General features: G+C 36.2%; 2 protein-coding genes across 2 annotated transcripts; both read left to right on the top strand.

Annotated features, from left to right (window-relative positions):
* Positions 1–3,942: 3,942 nt before the first annotated feature.
* On the top strand, positions 3,943–4,872 carry RO3G_03991 (uncharacterized protein; the record flags this gene model as incomplete). The annotated part of the gene is made up of 1 exon (XM_067658581.1): positions 3,943–4,872. One exon carries the CDS (start codon positions 3,943–3,945, stop codon positions 4,870–4,872), a length of 930 nt encoding a protein of 309 aa, XP_067514682.1.
* A 1,861-nt stretch (positions 4,873–6,733) lies between these two features.
* RO3G_03992 (uncharacterized protein) lies at positions 6,734–8,620 on the top strand (the record flags this gene model as incomplete). The annotated part of the gene is made up of 3 exons (XM_067658582.1): positions 6,734–7,317; positions 7,501–8,102; positions 8,301–8,620. The coding sequence occupies 3 exons, from the start codon at positions 6,734–6,736 to the stop codon at positions 8,618–8,620; spliced, it is 1,506 nt and encodes a 501-aa protein (XP_067514683.1).
* Positions 8,621–14,864: the final 6,244 nt, after the last annotated feature.

Genomic DNA, 14,864 nt, shown 5'->3' on the forward strand with positions numbered 1-14,864 from the left:
ACCAAAAACATAGTACTTGTCTAGCCTTCCTTCAATTTTCCTCATATCTCTCCCGCTTGCTTTCAGATTTCACAGTATATTAGTGAGCTTTAGTAGCTCTTGAAAAATACATAAACCCATGCTTATTTTGTATTTCCCATTGAATTCCCCCTTTTGTTTTTACCCTATTCACTATAACAAAGTACTTGCCTTATATGCCTAAGAAAATAAGCAACTGTAAACGCGAAGCTCTGAGATTTCGAATACACTTAGTTTGTACGGCAGCGGATCTTTTTAGGGTAGCAAGAATCTCCAAATAGACAATCAACAGGATAAGAAAGGAAGAAAAGAACATCAAGGCTTGTGACCGTGGTAGTCGACCGGTCGTAGTCAGCAAAATAACTAATGCAATCATCCGCCTAAAGTTTCGACAAGGACCTTTACGCACAGCTTCTGATGCTCAGCTCTTTTTGAGGTCCTTAGGATACAGTATTAGCAAACTGTCAGTCAGAAGGCACTATAGGAAGCTAGATTTTGAGTCTGGAACTAAGGAATCGAAGATTTTCATTAGCTGTATAAGCCAGAAAAAGCGATGAAAGTGGTATCACGACAAACCATCGCATACTATAGAGGGCTGGAAGTCCATCATATTTAGCAATGAAAAAAACATGAACGTTATGAGTGCAGATAGTATACACTAATATTGAAAGCAAGTCGAGCAACCTTAGCGATCTTTTTATGGTGAGCAAACAATGAAGCATGTTGGTTGCTCTGTTACATTTTAAAGCTGTATTAGATATTGAGGACCAGGATAATTGTGTCAGGTATACTATGCTGTAATAAAGTCATAGATATACACATGTATTTCGCTCACTACATACCACAAAAGCCTAGGGTACAGTGGTCTAAAATATCGTAATCTCTCGTTTCAGCATGACAATGACACAAAGAACAAGCCAAGGCATGCCTCAAACTCAATATTTGATAACAGGGCTTCTGTGCTAAGGCATTAGTCGCAACTAATCCCGGCTTAAGCCTTCTTAAGCATGTCCGGTGGCAATTGAAGGCAAAGCTATGACGATACGACACTAGACCAAAAAGGGTAGGTTATCTTTGGAAAAGAATAGTTAAAGAGTTGGGCTCTTTTACTGAAAGTGACATATACGCATACTACTAGCATATGGCAAGAAGAATGTTGGATGATATCAAGAGATGAGATGATTATACAAAGTCTTAGATTTTAGACACTTTTGCGGTTTTTAGGAAATATAAAATTTTATAAATAAAAAACATGCTCTTCGCTCAGTTTTAACAATGTCATGCTAGGAATACACGTAAATTACATTGACTAGTATATCTTCCTTCTAATATAGCTTCACGACTATCGCAATTACCATGAGCAAGTAATGGTGGTTAAAAGCTGAAAAAAATTTTTGTGCACCAGTTTTGTCCGCTACTGTATGTTTTTAAGCTTATTCTCGTTCATTACTTACTTTATGTTTGCACATGGGTGTAATTTGCCATTAGCCATTAGTCATTAGAGATGTTAGCAATGGCAATTTTCTTTATCAAAAATAACTTTTCAGCAATAAACAACAATATAAGTTTGATATTCTTATAGTTTTATCGTATTGGAAAGAACAACTTTGCTCATGAGGTTCATGTTCGTCATCCGAATGTGTCCCATTAGGAATTCCTAATGTAAGAAGAAAAAAAGAAACCGACATTAGACTTGGTTGCTATTATTTTTTTTTATAAACTTACATTTGACCAGAACTTGAGCTTTCTTTTTTATCTTTTGTACCTTGAGCATCTAATGTGTTCCATGAAACAAAACCAGGGAGAAAAAAAAACCTGTTTTACTGCTGTAGTCCGTTAAGACCGAATTTTTTTTAACCTAAAATAAAAAAAAAGAAAAAGAAAAAAATAATACTCTCCATGTTGAAGCTATAGCACTCGAGTAATAAAACTTGTTCAAGCAATGTATAAGTTATCTTTTGGGATATCATTAAATGTAAACCACATGAAAAGCAACAGTTTTTGACTTATATGTTCAGACAGTGAATAAGTGTAACATTGGTAAAAAAATAAGGCTACAAAAAAAAGTACTTTTCTTTTTTCTTTCTTCTTCTTCTCTTTTTTATAAAAGGTAAGTTCTTAATATTATATATATTTCACTCCTGTTCTAATGGTACTTATACTTTAGTAAAATCGTATTTGTTGCTTTCTTAATGTTTTAAATGGTCTTTATAAAATCTCTTTCCCAGGATTATCATTGCTTCTTCTTTTACTTGTTGGTATAAGCTTGGCTGGTGTCTTTTTTTCTTTTCTTTTTCCTGGTTCATCTAAAGTAAGGTGCTATTACTTTTACTACATGTACACAATAGCTAATAATTATTATAGATGCATGCTGCTTCCCTTTTCTTTACTTGTTGGTATATGCTTAGCTAGTCTTCTTCTGGCCTATCTAAAGAAAGGTACTATTACTTCTACTACGTATACTCGATAGCTAATAATTATTATAGATACGTGCTACTTTGCTTTGGCCTTTTACTATCTCTTTCTCACCCTTGCTTTGGTTCTTGAGTACTGATGTCTTTTGTTCTTTTGCTTTGAGTGTCCAAGTCCTTGCGTCCTTGAATCCTTGTGTCTTTGCATCCTTGAGCTTGGCCTTTTTTTTTTTTTTTTTTTTTGTGAGAACTTCTTGAGTTTCACAAAATTAATTGATGTATTTTTAGATTAGATGATGCTATCGTGATGATATTAGGTAAGTCAAGTAAACTTTTAACACACTACAAGCAAAGAAATATTGTACACTGTTATTATTATTTTATTTAAATAAAAAAAAAGCTATTTTTATAAAACAAATCCATATTTTTTTTTCTGTATATAAAGCAATATGAGTGGTCGATAAAGAAGTGTATAAAGCAATATGAGTGGTTTATAAAGATCAAAAAGACAAATAAAGCATTGATTTGAAAAGTATCATTGGTCCCCAATTTTTTTCTGACGTAGAAAAGACTATGAAAAGCAGCTACCAAGATAGACGTCCTCGCACATTAAGGATTAAATCTACTTAGAACTCTGAATTATCACTCCCGTCAGTATCTGCATTAGCAAGACGTAGAATAAATAATAGAATTATAGGTCTGTAAAGTATGGCTGATATCGTCGTCGGCATAAATATGCATTCAATCACAGATTCTGATATTGCTGAACATAAAAGCATATACCTAACAATTAACGATTCGCAGAGTTTGCACAATTATTTGCAGTGTCGCAAATTCGATCCCTGGTAGGATCTTCGGATCTATCCCTTCCCTGCCCCCCTACGTGTACTGTTTGCCGAGTGCTCCAACCACTTTTGTTTCTCCGCATGTGTGTTGCGTTGCGTAGCAGCTGAGCATCTGTCTACTTGTCTTCCCTTTCGGGGGACCTAGGTGTGCGCTCTTGATGATGTTACTGGTTTTAACGCCGCTGCTGTTCTGGTTGGTTGGTCTGCGTTGGATGCTTGTTGAGCGTTGTTGGTCCGCGGTGCCGGGATGCCCAGCCCGGGCTTAATGAAGCGCGTTTCTGTTCCTGCCTCAAGTCTTCGTCTCTGGTGCCAGCTCCCCCCAATATTAATTCGTTCCTTCTTTCTCCCTTTCCCTCCCCCCATAATAGTTTGTATGCTTTCCAGTTCATCGCTGTGGATAGCAATTAATGGCATATTTGCCGCCTGCATATATCCAATAAAATATAAAATCTTTAACCTGAGCCAAGAAGGCATCTTTCTTTCGTGCTTCATACCTTTATATAATAATTTATTAAATTTTTATTTTTAAATCTTTAAAACGCTCATATCTCGCTCAATACTTGTCATCCATCAACAACTCTTGCACCATTCAACTCAGCATAATTATTTGCATATAATCGCCAATTTTCAACTCGCTGTGTTAACTATTCGCTATTTCGTTTTTTGCAATGTCGAATCATTCATTTTCTTCATCTGGTCGAATGTCGACTACACGACCCCCAACTGTGGTGCCAACAGGTGTTTCTACTGCTTCTATTTCTATTCAAGACTTGTTTAGCAAGTTTCAAGAGCTGGAACAAAGAGTCTCTTATCATGATGGACTGCTTCGTCAATTAGAGGAATTGCAAGCTGAAAATGCTCATCTCAAGAAAATTACGAATGAGCAATCTGAAGAGATTGCAACACTTCGTGCAAAGCTTGGTTCTGTGACGTCCTCTGGTCACTCTGGTTCTGTCAAAATCACAAAAACCGTTCCAAAAGTTGGAAATGTCGCTGCTGCTTCCGCCATTTTTGAAATGGAAGATGGTAATGTCAACACTATGCCATCTGGCACTGAAGCTTCTTCTTGGGCCGTAGTGGCTGCCAATGGTAAGCCTCGAAATAAGGCTCGTCGTCGTCTTGCTGCTGCTCGTGGCTTTCAACCTGTCTCTGGTGATCAGGGATTCGAATACGTCTACATCCCCAGATCTAGGCGTATGTCCTACTCCGAGGCGCGTCGTCGTCTCAGTCGACTTGGTGTTGATAACTGGCGTGTTCTTGACGTGTGCTTCCCTGCACATTCTGTTGCTGGTCTGCTTGTGCACTTGCAGTACAAGCCTGTTCTCCTTGGTCTGCTCGAACGAGCAAAGGTTCCTGTCTTGGCTGACTTTGATCCTTTGGATCCTCAGCACCTTGCCGACCCTACCTATGCCTCTGCTTCCATGGACACTCGTTTGACTGCAATCGCAACTATTGTCAACGAACGCTGCTCTCGTACTCTGGAACGATTGAGATACCCTGTCGCCGTTGCTGTTTCCAAGTTCTTCCTTGCCAACGCAATGGTATCCGACGAAGTTGTCTCGGAGGTACTCTCCTCAAAGGGGGATCGACCTTGTTAAGGATACATAAGATTATAGTCACTTTATTTTAGTAAAAGGAATCGGATATGATCCTGAATAGTATGTTGACATAGCTTGGAATCATTTATAACATTATTCCCAACACAGATCAAGAAAAGACTTTGATTAGATTTTTATATTAAGCTTTATTCATATTAACTTCACACAGTCAAATGTATGGCGTGGTTGTAATATAGTTTATTGATGATATGAGCATGTTGAATAAGGAATGACAATTACTTACCGGATCATCATTAAGTCATGTAAACCTTTATCCTAACTGAGATATTATTATTAGCCATAATATCCAATCACGGAACTAGAGGATTTTATATTCATCCGTACCGTCTCCTAAATAGTCCTACATCCAGAGTTATCTGAAACCATCCCAATAGCATAATTGACAATACAAGCTAGGAACAGGCTAAACTAATAATTAGAAATAGTAATCATCTATTCTGTCGAATTGATCATAAATCTGTCCTAATTCTTTATCCGTATCATGTCTATAAATACTCTCACTTTTTACATGTAGAATTTATCATATTCAATCTTAGTTATCTTAACTTAATAAAGAGATACCAAGTTCTAACAGTATTTCTTTATCTTTGTTGTTATACTACTTTTACCTAAAACCCCCCTATCCTAAACAGACCTGCTATCCGCCGTCACCGTGATGATCCTGTTGAAGACATGGCCATTGATGTATCCATCATTCATAACTCGATATGAAAACAGTATTAATAAGCTACATGTAAATGTATCCAATAGACAAGCTACAGGTTAATTCGGATAATCTTCATTAAGGATAAGATGCTGCGTAATTGCACGGTTAAACTACATTAAATCCAGGAACTAAATCACAGTCAGCCGCAGTCAATCATATACGAGTATTCTATGACAAATATAACAATAGAAGAACACGTAACCCTTATCTATTTGTCATCAGCTATATCATACTCATTAATTATTAATCCATGACATGAAATATTATCCGTATATGAAAAGTATAAATAGAGTACAATTTTCTTATTAAATAAAACAATCTCTTTATCGAGTCTCGTCCTCTCTTGTTCCTTTTTATTCTTGGATAAATCAGCCATGGACCTGTACGATCAGTACGATGCTGCCTCTCGTTCCAGCGAAAGATCATTATAATGATGTGTAGTAATACTGTCAGGATTAATTATAGACCCGTACACAATATTAGAATCCCTTAACATTCTTTAGTTGAGAGCTTAATAAGTCGAGTTAATTCTTTTATTAAATTACATTCCTCATAATAGTATAAATACCCATAATCTTTTATTAAATAAACATCAGTCAATTATCAAGTATTATTCTCTCTATTAGACTGTCCGTCTATTCCTGTCTTTACTTATCTTTGTCTCGTTCTTACTTATCAACTATCGTAAGTCCTATTTGCAGTTCACACCTTCAAGCCCTTAACGCCACCTTCTCTTGTCCTCTTGTAGTTGTCTATCCAAGCTTCTTAGTTCCTGTCCGGTTCCTTCTCTCTCTCTCCTCTCTGGCTTGACAAAACAACTTCATTACAAATACATATTATTATAATGCATCTTCTCGCCAAGTCTCTGATCCGTCAATACCATCGTCTCCGTCCATTCCTTTGTCTCAATTCACTCCTTCAAATAATACATCATCACTCGTTCCGCTTACCATCGGCTTGTGGAATGCCAACGGTCTCCAAGCTTCCACAGTCGATGATCTCCTCCGTCACTGCCAGTCGTTCTCGTTGGTCTTTATAACTGAAACCTGGTTGCTTCCTCCTGCTCGCCTTCCAACCTCATGGCAGCAGTTTCATCTCTATGGTTCTCCTGTTGCTGGTCAGTACCGTGGCTCAATGGGTGTCTCTGCCTTGGTCTCTCCTCGGTGTCCACTTCCTGTGGTTGAGTTCCCTGTAAAGTGTAAGTATGCTCTTGGTCTGCAGTTGGGTCGTTCTTTACGACTCATCTGTCTCTATCTACCTCCTTCTCTGTCAACTGCTGAGGTACAGTCTGTCCTGGACTCTTTGTTACTCACTGATGATACGATCATCTGCGGTGATCTCAATGTTCGTCTTGGTCGTCTCGTTGGTGACTCTCGTACTAACATGCGTAGCTCTGTCCTTCGTCGTTGGTGCGATGACCATGGTCTCAACATCTTGAACAAGACTCTTGCCTATGGTATTCCAACATACCTGACTTGCCGTGGTCATGCTGAGGTAAGCAGCATTGTAGACTACTACATCACCAACATGCCACTGGTCCATTCAGCAAGTATCTCGGTCGCCTTGGATTTTTCTTTGGGGTCAGACCATAAACTGATGTCCCTCTCTTTTGAGTACTCTGTCCCTGTGGTCTCTTCCATGTCGTCTTCTCCTTCTTCAGGTCAAGTTCGTCGCCTTTGGAATCTGTCTCGGTTGAAAGAACCAGAAGTTCAAAAACTGTATGTGTCCACCTTTTGCTCCTTGTCTGCTGCTTTGCTTGACCAGCTTCAACAGCTGTGTTCAAGTCCATCGTCAACACGTTCACCCATTGACCATCTTAACGATGAACTCAATGCGACCATCTACTCTTCTCTGGACAAGTCCGTTGGATCTCGTGTCTCCCGACCGAAGCAATGAAAAAGGCTCTGGACCTCTCAACTACAAGCATTGGCTGATCGTCGCGACTGGCTCTACCGTAAGTGGCGTTGGTCCCTTGGGATTGACAAAGCTTACTGGTGGGGTCTCCATCAAGAAGCTCATGTCCGTTTCCGCACGGCTGTCAAGCGTGCAAAGCGAGAATCCTGGCGTGCCTTTTGTGACTCCCTCGCTCGTGGTGACTTTTCTGCTGCGGTGCGTAGGGTCAAGCAAGTCCACAACCGTCGTCGTCCTCAAGTCTCATATGCCCATCCTGATGGTCCCGTCGCTGGTGCCAACGCTATGCGGGATCATCTTGCATCCGTCTACTCTGGCTCTGGTCTACCATCCAGTCGTCCACCTCCTCTTCCGTCTCCTAATGGTCATGTTCCATTTGATCTTGGTTCAGTTTCTGAGGATGACCCATCTGACTCTGGTTCTGGTTCTGGTCTTGGTTCTGGTTCTGGTCTTGGTTCTGGTTCTGGCTCTGGCTCTGGCTCTGGTCTTTCTTCTTTTTCGGCTGACTCTGTTGCTGACACAATGCGTCGTCTACCTCTACGCAAAGCTCCTGGCTCTGATCATCTGCGTACAGAGATGCTTATCCCCATTCGTAAGCAAGTCGCTGCTATCCTGGCTCGCCTCTTTGATATCTGCTGCCAATGGTCATACACTCCTTCTCTTTAGCGGCATGCGCAGGTCGTGCCTATCTACAAGAAGGGCGACCCTCATCAACCGTCAAACTTCAGGCCGATCTCCTTGACGTCCATCATCCGAAAGCTGTTTGAAATGTGTCTCTTTCCACTTCTAGAAGATGTCTCGCCTCCATTGGACATTGCTCAAGGTGGTTTCCGTCCACAACGAAGTGCTCTTGACCAAGCCCTCTGCTTGCATGACTTGATGCAAGAGTACTATCGTCGAAAGCGTCATTTCCTTGTTGTGGCTTTTCTTGATATTAAGGCTGCGTATGATACCGTCGACAGACGTGTCATATGGCAATCCCTCTTGGCTGTCAATGCTCCTTTTGCTCTGGTCTCTGTCTTGGCTCATCTCTTTGATGATGTTTCGATTTCGGTCCTGCTGTCTAACCAAGTCTCGTCGCCATTCACTCCGAGTACAGGTGTACTTTAAGGCTCTGTCTTGAGCCCACATCTGTACTCGATTTACAGTGAGCGACAAAACTGTCCCAATGTTTTGTAATTTTCTCTTTTATGGCCTGTAGCGTTATGGTTATCAGATTAATTTATAGCTTGTTGTATATCACTCGATAGCCAAAGACTTGTAGAAGTAAACAACATATAGCAAAGACCGATTAAAGTACCGCAAATGGAGATAGAGGGAATCGAAAACAAGCGGTGCATTGGGACAGTTTTGTCGCATTTTCAAAAAAATATAAAATGGTTTTTTTATTTGATATTAATAGTCAGCCCAGCGCCCATTATTCTTGATACATTGTTTTATACGCTTAGGCATTAATTCTATGACCTTTTGCGCTCTTCCGGCTTCATTAAATCATACCAAACTTTAGTTACTCGTTCGTATAATTCATTCATGCCTTTTGGTGCTGTTTCATAATTGTTTAGCCTTCTCTTTAATAATGACCACATATTTTCAATTGGATTCAAGTCCGGGGACTGTGCAGGCCACTCCAGAATGCTGTAGGATTGCTCTTTAAGGTATTCTTTGACTAATTTGGACGTATGCTTAGGATCATTGTTGTCGTATTTACCTTAATAATTTTCTTAATGTCGTGTGAGATCACTCAAGATTCTTAAACTAATAATTTGACTGTATATCATATATAGCCCAAAGTGCTATATACGATAAACAGCCCACACAATTTATACCGTACTACCTCGGACCCTAAATCACATTATTATATTCTAAGACGTAGTTTGTATTGAATGGGCTCTCTCTCTCGTCCTTACTTAATAAAGAGGTTCAAGAGACTCATCGATTTTTCGACTTAATTTATTACTTTTATTAATCGAGAGAAATAACACGCCTATTCCACAATTGTTATGTTGAAAAATCGCCTGATGACGTTTTAATCCTAATTTATCGATGCTAAACTCGATAGTACGCTCCAATTCACCTTCCAAAATCTCTTTGTACAACGCTTTATCTATATTGCCATTGATCCTGCACATCCAACCGACTCCAGCATAGGTAATGGCGCTCCACAGCATAATACTGCCACCACCATGCTTAACAGTCATCTTGACATGATGGGATTTCAAGCTTTCTCCCGATCGAATCTGTGGTATTTACACATTTAATAAAGTAATAATGTAAGTTACTACGAACAATGGTCCTCCAAATTAGGAATATCGGACATTGTATTACGCCACTTCCAATAAAATCCCGATCCACTCCAGAATATTCTAATAAGCTCCTGGATCAGGATTAATAATTACTTCTTGATAAGAAGATGTTAAACTATGCCAATCACATAAATAACTCATCGTCTAATATCGATTAATAATCAATAGTCATATACTGTAAATATTAATATTTAGCCGTGATTAGAAAAGTATAAATACCCTCATATTTTTAACTTGAATAAAGGACAATCTACTTTGAGTCTCACTTATTTTTACATTTGTTGGTTGACTTAGTACTTTTTATATTATAAAACCTCAAATATCACACTCATAACAATCCTCTATTGTGTCCGGTCTCTGCTTTTGTTTGCTATCGTGAACGCCTTGCTTCTGTACCTTGCAAGGTCAATCATGTGATATTGGTGAGTAGTTTGTAGTCGATTAAAAGTAAAAATAAAGTGTAAAAGGAGAACTGATAATCGATGACTCTTGAACCTCTTTATTGAGTGAAGACAGGAGAGAGAGCTCATTAAATACAAGCTACGTCTTAGTTTATAAAATTAATAATTAAGGAACCGAAGTTGCACAATGTAAATTACTAAAGTTGTTTATGAGTACTGATGGCTATATAACACGTAGTGTTATATAGAGGTAGTTTTGAATTATATGACATGGAGATCTTGAGTAGTCTCACACGACATTTGAGTATTTAATAAGGAAAATACGACAAATCATCCGGTTTTTCCGCATATTCAGATCACTGCTCTTTTCCGTTCTCTTAAGGACACTACGGTGGCTATCGGAGCGGAACGCATTTCAAATCACATTAATATGGTCATGCAATACGTGGGTCGATGTGTTATCTCGTAAGAATAAAAAAGACTATAAAATTCAACGAGACTGAAAAAAGTTATATCTTTATTTAATATTATAATGTCTGGTATTTATACTATTTTCATGGAGGTTTAATTAAATCCTTTTCAAGATACTTTAATTAATTATAACTGTAGATCTAGTGTCAATAAGTTTTAATGTGAGGATCTGTTCCTGGTTATGCAAGTGGACTGTTTTATAATTATTTCTTAAGTAGATCTGATCTTTCATTTATGTTGCATTGCATCAGGAGTTATATTAAAAGCTTGCATTGAGTTAAAGGAGTGGAATTAGTTATGACCGAACAATAGAGAAAAGACTGTAATAAATCTTTGTAAAGCATTCATTACTCTGATTTCTTATAAATTGAATATGAATCATGTTTAAAGTATGTTGGGATACGACAGTCGACCTAGCGGGGCACCTCTGCCAAAGGCACGCGATTTGGAGGCTACACTTGCGGCACAGGCGGGCGTCGCCGTAGATGATATCGTGGTCCATGGGAACTGGTCTAGCAAGGCTTTGTTCGAACAATTTTATCGGATCTCTGTTCTTACAAACTCCAATTTTACTATTACTACTCTGGATGCACAACAAAGATCCTGAGCTCGAAGTATAATAGTACACTAAATACGAATAAAATGAAGTATTATACTTATTATACGAGAGCGAAAGGATCTTTGTTGTTCCCGCCCTCCTTACCTCTCTTCTTCCTATTGCTATTTCTATCTCATTCAAGAAGATGAAGTACACACAAAAATTTTTACTTCCATTATTATATATATTTACTTAGTGCAATTTCGATTAATAAAGTATGAAAAGTTGATAACAACATTCGCTCTCGTATAATAAGTATAATGCTTCATTTTATTCGTATTTATGAATATTATTACACTAGCGACCGCAGTATAACCGTTGTAGTGTAACGAAAATGGCAATGAAGATACACAGAGATCAGCTGAGTCAAGTCAAAAAGATAAAAAAAAATTAAAAAGATGAAAAGGTTAAAAAGATAAAAAATACTGAAAATATAAAAAAGGTCAAAAAAATAAGAAAAGCTAAAAAGAAAAAAAAAATGTTATACATACATATATACCCCATCTTTTTGTGAAGAAATCATTTGTCAGTTTAAATCAATCATATTTTTTTACTCAATAAATAACAAACTTTAACAAGAAAGTCACTTTTCTCTTAAACTTTTTACTCTACCTTAACTTTTATCAAGAATCATCGTATTGATCTTACACATAAGATCTGGTGGTCACTACTTATCAAGCATCTGCTAAAATCTTATATAACACAACAACTTACAAGGCTATCACGACCTTAAAATCAAGCTTTACAAGCAATCTTAACTCAAATTAACTCACATTCAATAAGCCAACCTTTAAAATAACATTATCTTCCCTTTGTCTATAAAATAGACAAGTTTTTTGTTTCTATTTTACTTCATTTCTCTTGACTTCTCTTATATTTACTTATCTTAAACAATTTAAATATATTTTATCAATAAATCAAGTATCTTTATCCCTGAATCTTTTAGTATAACACTCTTAAAACACAAGCAAGACAAGTCCCTTGAAGCCAATTATCTTCATTGTAAACACTTTCAAAACCCTTATTAAATTATTTTATTACAAACAAGTCTGATCTACTTAACAAGATCTGGTGGTCACTTACTACAAGCAAACCAAATTTACCCATTTAAGCACAAACCTTTGATCTCAAATTCTTTTACACCCTAAAGAAAAGTCAAATTTACTTCTAAACTCTTGAGGCCATAACGAGAAAAACGTTAAAATTACAGCAGTATTGTAACACACTTGATACAAAAAAGAACTATACCACGAGAATTGAACGAATGCAGACAGCTATATGAATACAGTAAGCTGTATGAATACAGACAGTTGTTTGAATTCAGATGGCTATATAAATTCATACAAAAATTTACTTTACAAAAAATCAAAAACAACAGATAACTAGAAACCCCCAAAAAACATATAAATACCTCGACATGTTAACAGCAACAAGAACTTAATTACTTACTTTTTGATTATTTTAAAAAATATCATTCAAAGTAAATCTCTTTTATTTTTCTTTTATTTTACTTAACATCAAGAACAAGAGTCCCTTGAAGCTAATATAATTCATTGTAGGTCCTTTTTATTTTATCTTTTTATTTTTTTACTTTATTCAGCGCAAGGTTGATGTACTTTACAAGATCTGGTGGTAACTACGCCAAATGAATCAAACCAAATCTAACACACACAAAGTCAATTGTTATATCAATTACAACTCAAACCTATGCTTATTTAAACCTTATCCCGATAAATCCAAGCAATGTTACAGGTTTAAACAAATTCTTTTTGTGAATCAAAACAAAATTTATCTACTCTACAAGATCTGGTGGTCATCTACAGCAAGCGAACCAAACATCAAAACTCGATTCAAATCTTGTCTTACTATTCGTTTCATCAAATTTACTCTATTCCATAACCGTTAACTCTTATAAACCATTAAAGGGAAAAATTACAGCAAATTTGTAACCAAAAGTTTAATCAGTAGCCTTTGTTATGCAAATAATATTTTCTTATTTTTATTGTAAGAATAAGAATGAGAATAGTAATGCCGCATATGTATATATTTATTAAAACTACCCAAGTAATCAATTTCACTTTTTTCAATAATTTTTAAATTTCTTTCTTATGAAAGGACCTTTCTTTTGTCTCTTTCTCTTTTACACTGACGACAGGCTTACTTAAATTTATTTTTGAAATATCTTTTATTCAAATAAATCTGAAGTTCCCCCCTTTTTTTTTATTAAAGCACTTTGATCTTTACCTTATCATACAAGAAGATCAAGTCTCTTGAAGTCAACCAAAGAATGCACTAAGAAAGCGTGCATTTGTACACAAGGGATATCATGTAAGAGCGGTTCAGAACTAGTTATTCGTTCTTACAAGCCGGGACAGTATAAAATTACATAGCAGTATTGAGGCAAGTGGTTCAGACTGCCGAGATGGTAACGACTTTTGAGTAGATTGATCCCAAAGCTAACAATTCAGTATATAATTAGCCAAAGATAAATAATGATCAGATGTGATGAATTTTGGGTATTTGAAGCATCATGAGGCAGCTGTCATTGAACGCACTATAATTATGGAATGTATTTATAACTTTATATACTTATACTATAAATAATGGTAATGGGTATGATGAGAGCGATGAGAATGGTGATTTCTTATAAGATAAAAAAAAAAGGCTGTGTTGTGATATCTTGTAAGATAAAAAGACTATAAAATTCAACGAGACTGAAAAAAAAAAAAAAAAAAAATAAAATAAAAAAATCATTGTATCTAGTATTTATACTTTTTTCATAAAGATTCAATTAAATATTTTAATTAATTATAGTTGTAGGTCTAGTATGGATAACCTTTAATATGAAGATCTGTTTCTGATTATGTGAATGGACTGTTTATATCTATTAAGTGGATCTACTTTTCATTAATGTGCCATTGCACAAGGGGCTATATCATAACAACTTGTATTGAGTTAAAGGAATAAATTTAGTTATGACCGAGTAATAGAGAAAAGGTTGTAATAAATCTTTGCAAAGCATTCATTACTCTGATTTCTTATAAATTGAATATGAATTATGTTTAAAATATGTTGGGATACAACATGCGAATTTAGATAACTACTACTAAGTGAATTATAGTTATGGAATAAATTTATGAATTTATATATTTACACAGTAGATGATGAGGATTTTGAGAATAATATTTTTTAGGATATAAAAAAACTGTGTATTTATATTTTTCAAACGATATAAGAAAAACCCATTGCTTACAGTAAGTTTGGTATCCATATTTTATTGAGGTATTTTCTTGACTTTATGCTTACTTTATCATTCTCCAATTTTGCTCTTTTACATACCGTATTTCAGACAACCTGAGAAATAAAAAAATAAAAAAAAAAGCTACTTCATTCGCATCTTTACTTGGATTATAGAGTTGAAAGCAATAAAGGATGAAACGCAGCATTCAAAGCACATTCGATTGGTTTTAATAAAAGTATTTCAAGTCGATAAACCATCATTTATTTAAATAGCTCATGCAAGTAAATAATGAAAGTAGCACAGCATGATTTTTGTATTTCATTATTTTTTTAGGCAACGA

This window comes from Rhizopus delemar, genomic scaffold, assembly GCF_000149305.1.
Source record: "Rhizopus delemar RA 99-880 supercont3.2 genomic scaffold, whole genome shotgun sequence".
NCBI lineage: Eukaryota > Fungi > Mucoromycota > Mucoromycetes > Mucorales > Rhizopodaceae > Rhizopus > Rhizopus delemar.